This window comes from Triturus cristatus, chromosome 4_1 (assembly GCF_964204655.1).
Source record: "Triturus cristatus chromosome 4_1, aTriCri1.1, whole genome shotgun sequence".
NCBI lineage: Eukaryota > Metazoa > Chordata > Amphibia > Caudata > Salamandridae > Triturus > Triturus cristatus.
Genome location: NC_140585.1, coordinates 994288903 through 994305669, shown reverse-complemented (window position 1 = coordinate 994305669; position 16767 = coordinate 994288903). Strand labels below are relative to the sequence as shown.

The 16767-nt window shown below is 40.8% G+C and overlaps 1 protein-coding gene across 1 annotated transcript in view; it reads left to right on the top strand.

Annotated features, from left to right (window-relative positions):
- RLIG1 (RNA 5'-phosphate and 3'-OH ligase 1) overlaps nucleotides 1-6916 on the top strand; it is a 174907-nt gene extending 167991 nt beyond the window's left edge. Inside the window, exon 8 of the mRNA XM_085653918.1 lies at nucleotides 4368-6916. Within this exon, the coding sequence (XP_085510044.1) occupies nucleotides 4368-4405 (38 nt within the window). The 3' untranslated portion in view covers nucleotides 4406-6916. The remainder of the gene's footprint in view (nucleotides 1-4367) is intronic.
- The last annotated feature ends 9851 nt before the right edge of the window (nucleotides 6917-16767 follow it).

Below are 16767 nucleotides of genomic sequence, written 5' to 3'. Positions count from 1 at the left end.
GAAGCAAGAGAAGTGCAGAATGAAGCAACAGGGGTGCAGAAAGAGGCACAAGACGTGTAGAAGGAGGCAAGAGAAATACAGAAAGGCAAGAGAGTTGCAGAAACAGGCAAAAGAAGTGCAGAAGGAGAACAGGGGTACAGACAGAGGCAAGAGAAGTGCAGAAAAAAGGAAGAGGGGTACAGAAATGCAAGAGGGGTGCAGACATTTGCAAGAGAGGTGCAGAAAGAACCAATAGAGGTGCAGAAAGGCAAGAGGGGTGCAGAAAGAGGCAAGAAAAGTGCAGAAAGAGGGAAGAGCGGTGCAGAATCAGGCAATAGGGGTGCAGGAAGAGAAGTGAGGTACAGAAACGGGCAACAGGGGTGCAGAAAGAGGTGAGAGAAGTGCAGAACGAGGCAAGAGAGGTGCAGACAGAACAAGGCTGCAGGAAGAGAGAACATGGCAGCAGGATGAGAGAACAGGGCTGCAGAATGAGGGAAGAGGGGTGCAAAAAGAAGTAAGAGAGGTGCAGAAAAAAGTAAGTGAGTTGCAGAAAGAGGCAAGAGAGGTGCAGAAAGAGGGAAGAGAGTACAGAAAGGCAAGAAAAGTGCAGAAACAAGCAACAGATGCAGAAAGAAGCAAGAGAGGCAGAAAAAGGAAGAAAAGTGCAGAAAGAAGCATGAGAAATGTGGCAAGAGAGGTGCAGAAAGAAGCAAGAGTGATTTGCACACCATTAGTACCAATTTAACACCCACATTTAGCAATTAGAAACAGGTGACCATTCTATGTTTTCAAAGGGCCTTCCACCACTCAGTAACACTTTTTGCCACATTTATGGTAATGTTTGAGCCGTTTGTGCTAGAAACAAGTTTTTTTTGTTCAAATCAGCAGATTATGCAGCAGATGAAGGATCATGTGGCAAATGAATAACTGTGCGAAAGTCTGTGCAGCCAAACAGTCGCATAATTCCAGTGGCCCTGCTCAAACCTCTGACTAGGTCCAGAAGTGCTCCTCAGTGGTTCTTTCTTTTTTTTGTCTCATTCAGCTCATAGTTTAGCTTCTATGGAAACGAGGAAGACTAAACCTGAGGTTACCACTCCACAGCATAGACTACCATACCACATAATTAGTCTCCATAACACCCAATCCCACTCTACATAATTCCTATACACTAAATACCACATACTTTCTATCCATATATTTTCACTGCACAACATACCACATAATTTCACTACACACAATGTACATCCACTCCACTCCAAAAAATATTAGTAAAAATTACAGCGCCAATAGCCCTAACTCTCGCAAATCCAAGACCTACTACAACTAGTAGTCGCATTTGCAGAGTGGTGGAGAAAATGGGCTGGGCCTCCGACCAGCGCTCAGGAATTCCGCTGCCTCCTGGCACACTGCTGCTTGGGGGATGAAGTCCGCTTTAGTCCTGAGGTCCTCAGGACACAAGAGGACCTCATCACCCCACCAGCAATGCGCCAAGAGGTGCGTTTGCAGAGTGGTGTAAAAAGGGGCATGGCCTCGCACCACCTCTCAGCAATCTCACTGTATGGGGCTTACTGGAGGTACCTGGTGGGCTAGTTGGCCCTTAAGGACCCTTTAGATTCGAGGGGACTTAATTCCCCAACCCAGAATGCGCCAGGAGGAGCGTTTGCAGAGTACTGCAGGGAGGGGTCAGGGCCTCTGGCGAGATGCTGGCTTCTCTACTTTTTTTATTGTTAGAAGGGGGCACTGTGGCCCCCCGTCTCTTAATATTTTGTGGTCCCTGGGACCCCATGACCCAGGGCCTGAGACATTATATATATATATATATATATATTATTTTTTTTTAAACTGGAAGGGGGCCGCGAGAACCCCCTCCTGAGGCCAAATTCGGCCCCGGGGACCCAATCCCCTGGGGCATGCCCACTTATTTATTTATTTTAAATCTCATTTCAAAAGAAGGGGGCCCCCTCCTGAGGCCATTATTGGGTCCGGGGACCCCTTCCCCCGCGGCTGGCCTCATGTAGGGGACTGCGGGGGGAGCCCCAAAGCCCCCGCGGTCCCTGCCGGCTCCCCGCCTCCTGCAGGAGTCGGCATTGCTTTTGGACCAAGGGAGCTGCTAACATCTCCAAAAGCAAATCAGCTTCGCTTCATTGAAGCGAGAGCAGTTTTTCTGCAATGTCCTGGGGGTGGGCACCCTGGGACATTGCTGGAGCTGGCCCTGGGGGCTGGTGGTCCCCAGGGCCATGGAGGGCCCCAGGAGGGGGCCGTTCGGCACCCCTTCTATAAAGTTTAAATCCTGGGGAGGGGGTGGCCCCAAAGCCCACTACGGACCTCCGTATTTTATTTTCTCAATGCCCCGGGGAGGTGGCAGTCCCCGGTGCTGTGGGGGCCCCTGCATAATAAATGCATTGCCCCTGGGACCTGGCCCACGCGGGGGCTCATAGAACATTTTTTTTTAAAATTATTTCCCCATGAGCCTTCACGTTCTTGCCGGAGCAAGAGGCTCCCGCGAGCGCTTTGCTATTCTGGCTGTTGGAAATTTAGAATTTAAATGGCTGCGATTACTGTTTACTGTGAAAAATTGGAGGTTTTGTGGAAATGAAGTGAAAAAGCTATATACGGGGGCAGCAGAAAGGCATGCTTTCACTCCCAGATTTATTGATGAGGTGTCTATGGGATAACTACTGTGAGGAAAATAAATGTATATTGCGGGACTCTTGAGGGATCGTGAATAGTAAAAAGGAGTAGATGAGTTCTCAATACACTCTACTAGTAGGAATCAATATTATGGTTCTTTTTTTGAGAAGTGTGTAACAGATAAGAAATGTGATGAGTAGTAGGTTCATTCCTGTTGTTAAAAAAAGTTACAATCTTGCGAGATTCTCACAGGATCGTGAAAAGTAAGAAGAAGTAGGTGATGTTTGATTATACTCTGGTATGCACACGTGTTACTATAGTAAGGAGTCTTAGTGGAGATGGTGTTTATCAGATTCTATTATTTTACGCCCATCGCGTTGGGAAAGTTGTGAGTAAAGTTAAGGCTTTTCTCACATGCGCACCCATTATCCAAGAGAAGGGTCTCAGTGGAGAGCCCAGTCCCTCCACACACCCTACTATGCACACCATAATGTTAAAAGAGCGTGTTCAAGAACACATTAGAGCCATAAAGAACAACAATGATAATTACCCTTTGGCAGTACATTATAATACTGTACACAGGTCATCCGAGATATTGCACATTAAATTTCATGCTATTGATAAAATTGTTGATGATCCCCGAGGAGGAAACAAAATCTTGGCTCAAAGAAAATTGGAATCTAAATGGCTCATTAGATTAAGATCGGTTGATCAGGGACTTAACACCGAGAGAGAATTGCATGTTTTTTTAAAAGATTGATTTCAATGTGGTATGATCGCCATATAATTACGATTTATGTTGTGATTGTTAAACAACAAGGTTTGATCTTTTTCAACAAGTTGACCTTTCTGATGTAATCTAAGATATTGTTGTCTATGTTCTGAACATGCCTATTGGTAGATACATTACTTGGATGCACCGCGTACTGATTTACTCTTTGATGCATCCTGGTAAATCTATTAAGGGGTGTTTACTGTATCACATCTAACACAGTCAGCATCCGATGTATAACCTGATATTTTGGTCCTGTATGGTTTTTTAAATCAATCTTCCTTGCCTTCTTCTCTTCTATTTTCCTGTTGTTTTTTCTGTTCCTTTCTCCTTTCCTCTGTTAGAGAACACCAATGCATGCAATAATTAAGGTATACACTTGCTGCCCTTGCATGACGAATGATTGATGCGTCCTATAGAATTACGTGGCTTAAATTGTTTTGGATTTAACAATTCGTTTTACGGGGAGTTGCATTTATGGCTGATTAATGTTTACATTCAGTTGTGATTTGCACAAATATTACAAGTGGTTCTGGACAATGGGCATATTGCCTTGTGAGAGACTCGAACCCGCAATAGTGAGGGTGTTTTACTTATAACTTTTGGACATTTTAAGATGGCGCCCGCGATTTTGGCATCAGTCCTTCTTTTATGTTCATTTTTTTCATTCCGTGACGTTTTGTTCTCGCGATACAGTTCAGCTATTTCTATGATGGCGGCCAGTTGCTGCATTTGGCATTCCCAAATAGCGTTATCAGGCGTGGGTTAATATACGTGCTACCTGACTATACGGTAAGAGGACTTGCGATACGATTGAGAATTACACATTGTCTCTGTGACTTAAATATATTTTAGGATTATTTTGATATATGGGACATATTGCCACGATCTTATTAGGTGGCATTTTATGTACTGCTTGTTTTAAAACAGTTTGTCACATTTTTACATTTATATGCAGCTCTAATGGGGGTCGGTCTCTTTTCAGGTTGCTTACTGACCGGTCACACCTTATTTCAAGTGTGATTATAGATGCAGGATTGGATTACAGCCAAGAGTTTAAATAACACTGCTACATAATTGCTCTGGGTGAGTGCTTACTATACTGATGTTTCACAGGTACTTTTTCGAACTATATATCTCTAGCCAAATAGATAGCACTCGACTAACAGGATGTGCTGGTGTTATTGCAACAGTAGATATTGTTTCCACATAAGGTGGACAAATTGGGAATTGGACATACAAAATAGCTTTTTTTCCGGAAGCAATTCTTATATATTCTGGAGGTTGTGTACGTATACTGCACCTTTAGGTTATTTTTGAGAGACTGTACATCATTCATACAGCCTTGTTATTATCAGGGTGGTAATATTGGTGCAATTGTGGGCGGGTGTATTGTGTACGTGGAGTATTGCTGTTGCAATATTAGGTAACTATGTTTTCTTGTACATAGGAATGCTATAAATAACTTGTAGGTTGTACGGTAAAACACAGTTTTACTGTTGAATTAATTTTCTATAAAATTTCTCTTACTTTTATATGATATTTGAATCGTGTTTGTATAATTGTTTGACAGAGTTATTTATATACTCTCTCTAGACATTTGCTTATACATTATAGAGCTGTCTTATTGATTTGACATCTCGCTATTGACACCGTGCTTTGAAGTTTGTAAGCAACAATACCAACCATTAGGTGGGTCTCAAATATATAACTTCGTCCTATATTGCTATAGTTCACTTCATATAAGGTTATGTCGTATGCTCATACTGCACGTTGATTCGGGACAGCACACATAATAATTTTGGGTGGAATACTAGGTAATTCTATATATACTTCCCTAGCATCATAGGACTCATGAAATGGGTCCTTATGATAGATTCCGACCTCTCTAATATATAACACATCATTATTGGATCACTATATTCTTGTTTTTCTTTTTGGTCTTTCTCTACTTTGGTGTTTGGTAGTCACTACTTTGGGTGACAGATTTGGCTCACTGAATTTCGCATTTGAGCACTCTAACTGCTTTGGGACATCTTTCTTCACTATTGGTGAGTTCTTTTCTTCTCATTTCTTTGGTGGTATAGCAAGATTTGAGACGTGTTTGCTAATTTTAAATATTATTTCCTGGAAGTTTTATCACAGTACTTATGTACTTATTTCTATGTCCACAGCCTTGAGAAAGTCATTGTGCATATCTAGCACGGACGAAACACGTGTTGGCTGCTTTGAATGTTGGATGGCTATTTTGGATACTGAATATAGGTTTCAGAACCAATAAAAAGAACATTTGTTTAAAGCTTTGACGAGTACTCTATCCTATCCAGTGGAACTGTGGAACATTTTGAGTCCTCCAAGAACTTTTCTGAAATTGCTTATCTACTTATCAAAAATATTGGTCAATATACAATGTACTGTTCTCAGACCTATTATACTTTAGAAAAGGGTGTGCGTTATTAGCTGGTCTCTTTTTGATAACAGATAAGAAATTTGATGAGTAGTAGGTTCATTCCTGTTGTTAAAAAAAGTTACAATCTTGCGAGATTCTCACAGGATCGTGAAAAGTAAGAAGAAGTAGGTGATGTTTGATTATACTCTGGTATGCACACGTGTTACTATAGTAAGGAGTCTTAGTGGAGATGGTGTTTATCAGATTCTATTATTTTACGCCCATCGCGTTGGGAAAGTTGTGAGTAAAGTTAAGGCTTTTCTCATATGCGCACCCATTATCCAAGAGAAGGGTCTCAGTGGAGAGCCCAGTCCCTCCACACACCCTACTATGCATACCATCATGTCAGATGGAAATCTCAAAGAAGAGTCAAAAGAACAAAACAAACCCTTTTCAATAATAGCGAAAAAACTATCCCACAAAAGAGCTAACCAGAATTATCAAAAATTCATAATTTATTTCAGAGATTATATTTCTTTTTCATATAAAAATATATATTTTTCAATTAAGTACAAAATTTCTCAAAACAAGACAAAGCCACAAAATAATTCCAAATACATAATTCAACAACAACATGACATCAATAAATATCTAGACAATAACTCAAAACAAGACAAAAACAATAATTATATAAAAATACATATAACAATGAAATACATCAAAAACAAACTAAAACAAACTGTTGCGCCGATGCGCGTTTCGGAATCCAAAGCAGTCCTTCCTCAGGGCACTGATGGTATAGAGAACCAATATTTCGTAATCATATGTTTTAATATAATCAACAAAAAAAATGTCAATATAGAACGTTAGTCGAAGCTTCGTCAATAGCATCTGTGGGAACAGTTATATAATAATTTAGTATATTGAACAAATCAAACTTTATATTCAGAAAAGACATTTCATATGAGCTTAAAAAGTGGAGTCGATAACGAGCATAGTTCCAAGGAATAGAACAAAATCCGGAATAACCCAACAATCTTAAAGGAATCAAGGGAATTCCAAATGATTAAAGCATCACCCAGTGAAAAGAAAAATTACCAAAGGATAAAAATAGCAAAGGGGTGAAAATAGAACCCCATCCACTTAAAACAAAAAATTATATACAAAAAAATAAATATTAAATTTAACATACTTTTCAGCCCACACGTAATAAACATGGGGTACTATAAATCAAAGATGTAGGTTATATCCACAACGTTCTTGTCCAGAGAGTAGGATAAATAGAAGCATATCCTGGGTAGAAAAGTAGTTTTGACCATAAATACTGCTCACCAGTCGCTATGACAGTTTAGACTGTTTTAGACCTCTTACTAGAAAAAAATATAGATACATATAGCAGCATTAAGAGTAGTATATGTAAAAGAATGATTTATATATACATAGCAAACAAGTATTGGATAGTAGTTCTACAAGAACTGTCATACCCACCACCTCAGAAGAAATAGATGTCCAGATATATCCATAAAATGAATATTGTGAACTTATAATGACATAAGATACACACAGAAGATCTGTTACCACAGGAAACTAAATTCACGAAATTGAAAAGAAGAAGAAAAAGAAATAAACAGAAAATCAAAATCATACCAGATAATCTAGGTATTAATTTCTAAGAAAACATGTCTACAACAGAAAGTTTTTTTCTTTTATGAAGTAGTACCTTTGTTAGTCACAGTTTATTCCAATTTATTAATATTTTGGGGAATCGTAGAGGGTCCAATCACACGGTCAAGATTCCTCTCTTTAACAATACAAACTCTAAGACCAAAGATAAAAAGAGAAGAAAAAGAACAAATAAGCTGCTACAATAGAAAATACACTATATACAACAAAATATGAGCCTCTGACCTAACTAGAAAGCTGACTTGTATCTATAAATCAAGTAACACAATCTAAACAGTCCAAGTTTAATGGCAGAATGAAGATGGTAAATTTAAAAGCAAAACTGAAAGATATTACATACATGTGGAAAGGATCTAGATATGGCTTCTCCCAAAGGTTCACTAATGCAATAAATGCACTGTATAAGGTACTAGAAGCTCGAATATTAACTCGCTTCTACCCGATAATCAGATATGGTGAAAAAAATGGCGATATAAAGGCGGGAGGCCAGAAAGGGGGGGGGGGGCGGGGGGGAAAGGGAAGGAGGGTTTTATTTTTTGCCTGGATCCAAACGACTACTTACAAATGATGAGAGTTTTCTTGGGGTCTACACGGTACACCGTCACTCCTCTTCTCATATAATGCGGAAGTGCAGAGAAACCTAGCACGAGCTCTCTAAAATAGTGCTCGTGATTGGCAGAAAAAATCAAAACCCAGTACACCTGGTGGAGTGCCAAGCGCTAGACTGCGGACTCACGCCCGAATGTAATTAGCCCGCCATCTTGGAATTCCTGGAATACACGGCCCGATTTGAGAGATGGAAGTATTTATCAAAAATGAAAAAACGAAAAAAACAATCAAATAAATGAAGCGAAATCAGGTCTGGCACACAAAAAAATAGACTCCAATGCGACCGCTTAGAAATAAATATATTAACTGCTCAATACTAAGCCGTAAATCAAATATATTAATAGACATAAAAATAGCCGCCATTTAGGAACAGGAATACAGTCTGTAGGGTAAATATATGCAAAGAACGTGAACCTACATAAAAGAAATATGGATAACAAAAGATACTCATGCTGTCAAATCCAAATATAACCGCATACAAATAGAGAACCCGGATCGGAAGTTATATAATGTGTGATAAAGCGATATAGAAGGTCCGAACAGTACTAAACCGTAGATCGATATATTAACCGGCATAAAGATAGCAGCCATTTTGGAACAGGAATACAGTCTGTAAGATAAGTAAACAAAGTGAGCGCGACCCTACTGAATAAGAGAAAATAAAGGAAGAAGATGGATAACAAAAAAACTGAAATGGTCAATTCCAAATATAACCACATAGGAACAGCCAACATGAATGGGCAGCTATACAATAGATGATAAAACGGTAAGCATATCGACAAAAGTTGTGTATTCTACACAATAGCATTTTGCCACGGCAGAGATTCATTCAAACCTATCTCAGAGGTCCTGAGGGTGAAAATCCAAAAGACTTCCCTTTTAAGTCTAAGGGAATCGCTGTTGCCATCTATAGGTGTGTGGATACGTTCCAAGATCAACCATTGGAGATCATTGATGGAATGTTGATTCTCTAATCAATGTTTAACTAGGGGTGCTCCCACACGTTTGGTTTTAATGCCAGATTTGTGTTCACAAAATCTGACCCGCATCTCCCTACTGGTTTCCCCTACATAGCCTTTATTGCAGGGACACAGAATGAGATAGATCAAATTGGAGGTCTTGCAATTCGTCATTTCCTTAAACATAAAAGTTCTATTGCCCCATTGAAGACTGGTCGTGGTTTTAACAAAAGCACAGGCCTGGCAGCCGCCGCATCTGTGTGATCCTAAAACTGGGGTAGTTCCAAAAATGGAACGCTGAGTATTGTCCTGCCTGTCGGGTAACGTTGATTTAACCAATAGGTTTCTCAGGTTTCTATTTCTACGAAAGGCAAAAATAGGTTTCGTCATAGTCTTGATCTGAATCCCAGAATTAAGGATATGCCATGATGAATTAATTGCTTGACGTAATTTGTTGTTAAAAGTCGAATGCCTAGTAACACAGACTAAGCTCTCTTGGGTATCAAAGGAGAGGCCAGTCTCTCTTCACTCACTACTTCACACACCCGTCATCTGAGAGAGAGGTCTGAAAGAAGAGGCCACTCCGTCCCCACACCCTTCTACGTACACCCTTCATTTGAGAGAGAGAGATCTCAAAGACAGGCGACTCCTTCCCAACACCTTACTACGCACACTTGTCATCTGAGAGAGAGTTCTGAAAAGAGAGGCCAGTCTCTCCCCATACACCCTACTAATCATACCTATCATCTGAGTGAGAGGTCTGAAAGGAGAGGCCACTCCTTCTCCACACCCTTGTAAGCACACCCGTCATCTGAGAGAGATGTCTGAAAGGACAGGCCACTCTTTTCCCACACCCTACTATGCACACCCTTCATCTGAGATAGAGGTCTGAAAGGAGAGGCAGGTCTATCCCAACTCACTTTCACACACACTAGTCATCTTAGAGAAAGGTCTGAAAGGAGAGGCAACTCCTTCCTCACACCCTACTATGCACACCTGTCATCTGAGAGAGAGTTCTCAAAGGAGAGGCCAGTTCACCCATACACCCTACTACACAAACCTGTCATTTGAGATAGAGGTCTAAAAGTAGCAGCCAGTCGCTCCCCATACACCCTACAGTGCACACCCATCATGTCAGATAGAGGTCTTAAAGGAGAGGCCAGACCATTCACAAACTCTTCTACACTTACCCGTCATCTGAGAGAGAGAGGTCTGAAAGGATAGGCCATTCCTTCCCCACAACCTACTACGCACAAGTGTCATCTGTAAAAGAGGTCTGAAAGGATAGACCAGTTCATCCACATACCCTACTATGGATACCTGTCATGTGAGAGAGAGTTCGCAAAGGAGTGTCCAGTACCTCCCCACACTCTCTAAGCACACCTGTCATTTGAGCAAGAGGGCTCAAAGGAAAGGCCAGTTCCTCCCTACTCACTACTACGCACAACTGTCATGTAAGAGATGTCTCAAAGGAGAAGTCACTCGCACCCCATAAACCCTACTATGCACGTCCTTCATCTGAGAGAGACGTTTCCAAAAGGGAGAGCAGTCCCCCTTTCCTCCTAGAATGTGCCTCTATTATGTAAGAGAGGGCTGTCATTGTATAGGCTTGTCCTTTCCATGTACTACTATTTCCCTGCAATACTGTTGCAAGAGTCTCTCAAGAGTAGAACATAAGCTTCAGGGAATGAAGCTTGCTGCATAAGGCTCATTCAATCCCATGAGACTTTAGCGAGAACTGCATGGAAAATTACTAGCCCTTCTACGAGGTGTTTTACGATCCCATGAGAGTTTTGAGATCCTATAGAGAGAAGTAGAAAAAAGGGCCAAGGTCAACCTATAGTTAACATTCTTATTACCTGATTGTAGAAATGGTGTGATGAGATTGGCTGTAGAGCCAGACATAGCTCAGATTGTCCTTGATGCTTTGGAGGAGATGGAAGTCTCTTTGAGTTGTGCTCTGCAGATGTGGCTTAGTTTGGAACTGAAAGGGACTGATGTCTTCAGCTGCATTTAAGAAACACCTCCAAGTTCAGGTAATTAATAATATATTTTTGTTGAGAAGTAACGGTAAGTGCTCTATTGTTGGTAAAGCTATTCTACACAAGGTTTACAGGGTAAAAAGCTGTTTGTAGAGGTGTAAATTTCTAAATAGAGTTTTTGAAAAGTAGAGATTAGAATGTAGAGAGAGATCAGCAAGTATTGCACATTGTTCAATCTGTATGTAGTTGTAAGTAAAAGAGGCAGTGTTTCACAAATTATAAAACAAAGAATCTGCAATCTGTCAATACAAGCCGTAGTGTTTTCATGAACCTTACTGTACACATACGTAAGCCCTATGAGATGTTTGAGTGGAAATATTGCTATTTATACAGTAAAACACTGGGCTCACTGTTAGGAAAGGTGTGTCAAGCGGAATGTGTTACTTTATAAACTTTTATGGAATCAGGGTTGATGGCATGTTTTAATTTAATTGTGAAAATAAATGCACTGGTTGAGGTTGTACATTTTTCAGGAGAAAGGAATAAAGAATTTGTGGCTCAGTAGACATAAATATGTGATTGTGGGTGAAAATTGTAAAAAAAAGTTTACTGAATATAGTGATGAATCACTGTTATCAATTATTAACCAGTATGGAAATGTACATTTTCTTTTGTCTTTTTGTAAGAGGAAAATGCAAAACACAGATTGTGAAAAAGAAAACTACCATGTTAAAAATTATGTGGAGGATAGAAAGAATATTTGTTGTCGTGTAGTTTCCACTAATCAGTAGGAACTGCACGTTTGTGGACGACATAATCTGAGGATGGTGTCTGACTGATTTCATGCACCTCCGCAGGGTTGGTCATCCTTTGTACCAGCTAACTCACAGTGCGACCATTAGCCACTCTAACCAAGGCAGTTCTGTCAGCGACTGAGCATGACAACCCTGTTCCCTTGGGTACTCTGGTGACAGACCTAGAACGTTTCGCTGAGCCACTCCTGCTCTCTTTCACTTAGAGAAATATACAAAGAATACACTAAGGGACATTTTCAATATTTATTTATTAACCAAAGTGATTCTTGTATAGAAAACATGTGCTGCAATGATCAATAGAAGCAGACAAAAGTTATAATAAGTGTCAAGATGGTGAATAAAACATACAGTTCCACCATCTTGATGAGACAACTTATATCTGCAGGCATATACAATATTATAACAATCCAGCATATTCCTATGATGCAAACCCTAACCTAAGTGTCTAGGATGTGAATATATGTATTGCCAAGAAACCCACTTCTGGATGATCTAACCCCGATCCCTGGTGGGTAAGAGTGTAGGACTCCATCTTGGTCACAAACTGGACTCCCCTCATGGAAATGTCAGTCAGCTGCTGGGTGAAAGCTTCAGCATGCAGGGACCCCTCAGGGTCAGCAGAACTGTCTTCTCTAATTATACCTGGAAACAAAAGGTTATATTTAGAAAAAGGCATCTTTGCCTTAAGCCGAGATTGTGATCAGGCTGCCATTGTCTGTGTTCCACAGATAGCTGCGTCGCTCAAGTGTCAACAAAGCAAATGTGTGTCAGAAGTCGATTTGTAAAAGTGGAGTGAAAATTAAAAAAGATCTATTTATATGTAAAATGGCACTATTGTCTACCAGGCCTAACCCAGGCACATGACGCTGTTCACTTTTGAAGAAACAGGAAACAATTACTGTGTGAAAAATCAGCGAAAAAACAATGAATTGGATAAGTGATTATGTTCTTATTGCCTAGGGTCGTCATCTGTGGTCTTGTACAATCTTGTCCTGTGTAAGTATGCTTGTGTTTAATAACAAAATGATCTGCTTACATAAGCAGTAAAAAAGAGCCTTTTTATATGAAGCAGGATTATTGTTCAGCAGTAAGTATCTGAGCAGGCACAGTGTATCTAGGTTGAAAAGATGTAGAAGCACATGAAGAGCTCTGCAGTTCAGTAGCACAATCTAACTCTGCCCGAGCTATCCCTTGTGAACTCCTTTTAGAAAACTGTACACATCAGAAACTTAGCAGATATTTGTTTTGCTAGCTGGCCTCAAAACCAAAAACAAAAGACTCTTTGGCAAGCCGAGGTGGCTGAGATGCTGCAACTACCCCAGGCTGCTCGTCATAATCTGATGAAGACTTTTAAAGTTAGAGAAGTTGATTGTTTTTTTATTTTTTGTTTTACAGTTGTTGAAATAGTTTATTAAAATAGTTGTAGTTTTGTTAAATTGTTTTATTGAAATAAAAAAAAGTTTACAGTTACTACTGATTTCTTTGCTTAATAGTTAACTAAATATTTCAATATTATTACAGTATTGCAATGTTAACTAAAACTGGCAATTCCATTTTCCGGGACTGCAGAACTGTTTCAGAATGTTTATGCATCTATACAATACTATGCACATATTTTATGCTACAGAGACTTGGTAATGGAGAAGCCAATTATGTGAATACCCTACTATGCGGACTTGTCCTGCAAGAGTGAGGTCTGAGTAGAGCGATCAGTCCTTGACCGCACTACTATAGAGACCTCTCAAACAAGAGAGGTTTTGGCACAGAGGCCAGTGCATCATCATACTCTGCTATGCACTGCGACCATCTGGTGGAAATTTGTGATGACGGTGAGGACAGTTCTTTTGCACATTTTAGTATATATGCTTGTGACTCTGTAGCGAAGTTTCAGTGGAGAAGTCTGTCCCTGTGCACACTCTGCTATGCTTGCATGTCCCCATGGGTAGAGTTCTGAGTGAGAGGTGAGTTTGTTCCCACATTCAACCTTCCACACCAATCAACCAAGAAACAGTTCTCAGCAGAGTTTACTCCATTTCTATACCCTCCTATGCACATTTATCACCAAAAAGAGAGGTAGGAGCAGAGAAAGCGGTCTCTATCCACAGTCTACTACACATGTTACTCTGAGCTGACAGAACAGCCTCTCGCCATACCCTAGCCTCTAAGCTTTTCATCCAAGAGATACTTCTCAGTAAAGAGGTCAGTTGCTCGCCACACCATAGTCGTACATCTGTTGCCCTGGGAAGAGGTGTGAGCAGATAGGTAAGCCTCTCCTCACACCCTACTATGCACACCCATCATCCAAGAGAGAGGTCTCAGCATAGGTGTCAGTTCCTTCGCATACCCTACTACATGTACCAGTCATTCAAGAGAGGGTTATCTGCAGAGAGGCCAGTACATCCCCACACCCTGCTATGCATACCTGTCACTCTGGAAAAAGGTATGAGCACAGATGTCAGTGTAGAGGCCCATCAGTCCCCACACTGTACTTTAAACATCAGCCAGTAAAGAGAAGGGACTCAGCGGAAAGGCCAGTCCCTCCATAAACTGTGCTATGCTGACCCGTCATCCGAGACAGAGGTCTCAGAGGAGAGTTCAGTCTCTCCGCACACTCCTACGCACACTCATCATCCCAAAGAGAGCTGTCACCAGAGAGGCCAATTCCTTCACATACCCATCTATGCATACCTTCCAGCTGCGAGAGAGGTCTCAGCGGAGAGGCTAGTCTCTCTCCTCACCCTATTGTGCACACTCATCATTACAGAGAGAGGTCTTAGCAGAGGATCTAGGGCCAGATGTACGACCCTACTAATTTTCGAGTCGCAAATTGCGTAGTTTTGTGACTCGCAATTTGAAACTTGCAAATTGGAATGTACAACAATGTCTCAGACACTTTGCGATTCCTAATAAGGTCACAAATTGCATGCCTCATTAATATTCATGAGGCAGGTGCACTTTGCGATCCCATTGGAAATGGCTAGCACTCCCAGGGATGGTGACCTGCTGGGGTCAGCAGACCACCCTTTCTGTGACTGCTTTTTAAATAGTTGTTTTTTTGTTTTTTTTTAATGCTGCCCGGGATTCATTTATAAAAGAAAAATGGAACGTTTATGTATCACTTTTTAAGGGCAGGCAGTGGTCCCTGGGACCACTGCCTGCTTTTAAAAAATATATTCGCGAAGAGGTGAGTCTCTTTTTGTATTTTACTATACATCTCTGGTATACTCTGAAAAGGTCTGAATGGAGAGACCACTTTTTCCCCACACGCTATTAGTGAGAACTATAAAGTATAAGTTTGGATTCAAAGAAAGTGTAAAATGTATCCCCAGAAACAATTTATGATCTTGCAAGACTCTCGTGGAATCACAAAAAAGAAGGGAGGGGAACAGTAAATATGTTTGAAGAGAGTTCTCAGCAGAGAGGTTTATATGTTTACACATTCCACCATCCGAAACCAAGAACACAGGACTGTTATCCATGAAATATATGCTAAGTTTTGAGCTCGTGTGATTCTCTCGAGAGTCGGACAAATACATGAGTGGAGGCAGGTGTTTGGGTGCTCTCGCTAGAGTCTAACAGGTGTCAGTATCCCAAAAAAAAGGGAGTTATAACATGAAAGAATCACATAATGTAGGAATAGGGTGGCTCTGACAAGAGCCTTTGTGTTTATAGTGTGTAGTGTTCAGTTACACATAGAACTGGATGCATTCCGGTATGTTATTAAGGAAGATCCTGTTCCCTTCTGCAGTGAAATGCACACCATCTTGCCTATAAACACCTAGCATATCAAAACAGATATTGTTATCATATATAGAGCCCGTGCCATGGTTACAAAGAAATGCAGAAAGTGTTTTATTGACATACTTCCGGGATCTCTCAATCTTAGGAAAAAACTGTTTCGACCATTGCCATTTTTGCCTTTGACATATATTAGAATTTACAAAGGCAGTGTGGAGGAAAGAGAGACCTTACATGTGAAAAGGTCTCCTTCATTGGGATTTCAAGCCCATTCCTGTGAATATGCCTACGTCATTCCCACCACAGTGCACTATTATCAGATCAGGGTGTTCACAGTCCAAAATATTCTCAACCATTGGTAACAAATGAAGCCACTTCATACCTCTATGGCCAATCCAAGTAATGTCCAAGTTTGGGAATTCAAGATGCTTGTCAATACCAATATTCTCTAGCCCAGTGGATGAAGCTGTCCCCTAAAATCCAGAGGTGAACCATAATGCATATTGATAAGAATGAGTAAATACAGCACTTATTCCAGAGGGGTTTGTATCCTTATACATAACGCCTCCCCTTCATACACCATAGTACTGAAGCTGATGATCAGGGCTATTACCTGCTGGTGAGGGAAACGATGCTTGGGAGGTAACTCCTATTTTTAAATATATACGCTCCAAACATAGACGACCCTCACTTCTTCCAAAGCGTCTCCATCATCTTGGACAGGTTTGATTCTGATACTGTGCTATTAGGCGGAAACTTGCACTTATTATTGGATCCAACTCTGGATTCTTCAAGTTCCTGCCCAGGAGGCATCCGCATTCCCTACATATTTTCCGGGAAATCATCAAAACACACATTCCCAACGATGTATGGTGCCTGCGCAATCCCAACACCGCAGGTTACACTTTTTATTCTGCCCCACATTCTGTATCGACACGCTTAAACTACTTGTTTCTCTCTGCGGTATATTGCCTGGCTATGGGATATCCTGATACAGCACCTGTTAGAGGTCTACGCTGAATCCTTAGTCCAAGGGGTCCTACCCCCACAATACATAAGGCAGTGATCTCCTTGTTGCTTAAACCGGGTAAAGATCCCACCCAATGTTGATCTTACAGACCTTTATCTCTACTTAACTTCGCCAATAAAATATTGGCCAAGGCGATGGCCAACAGGTTATCATTTTTGCATGGACAAATACTTTCTCCAG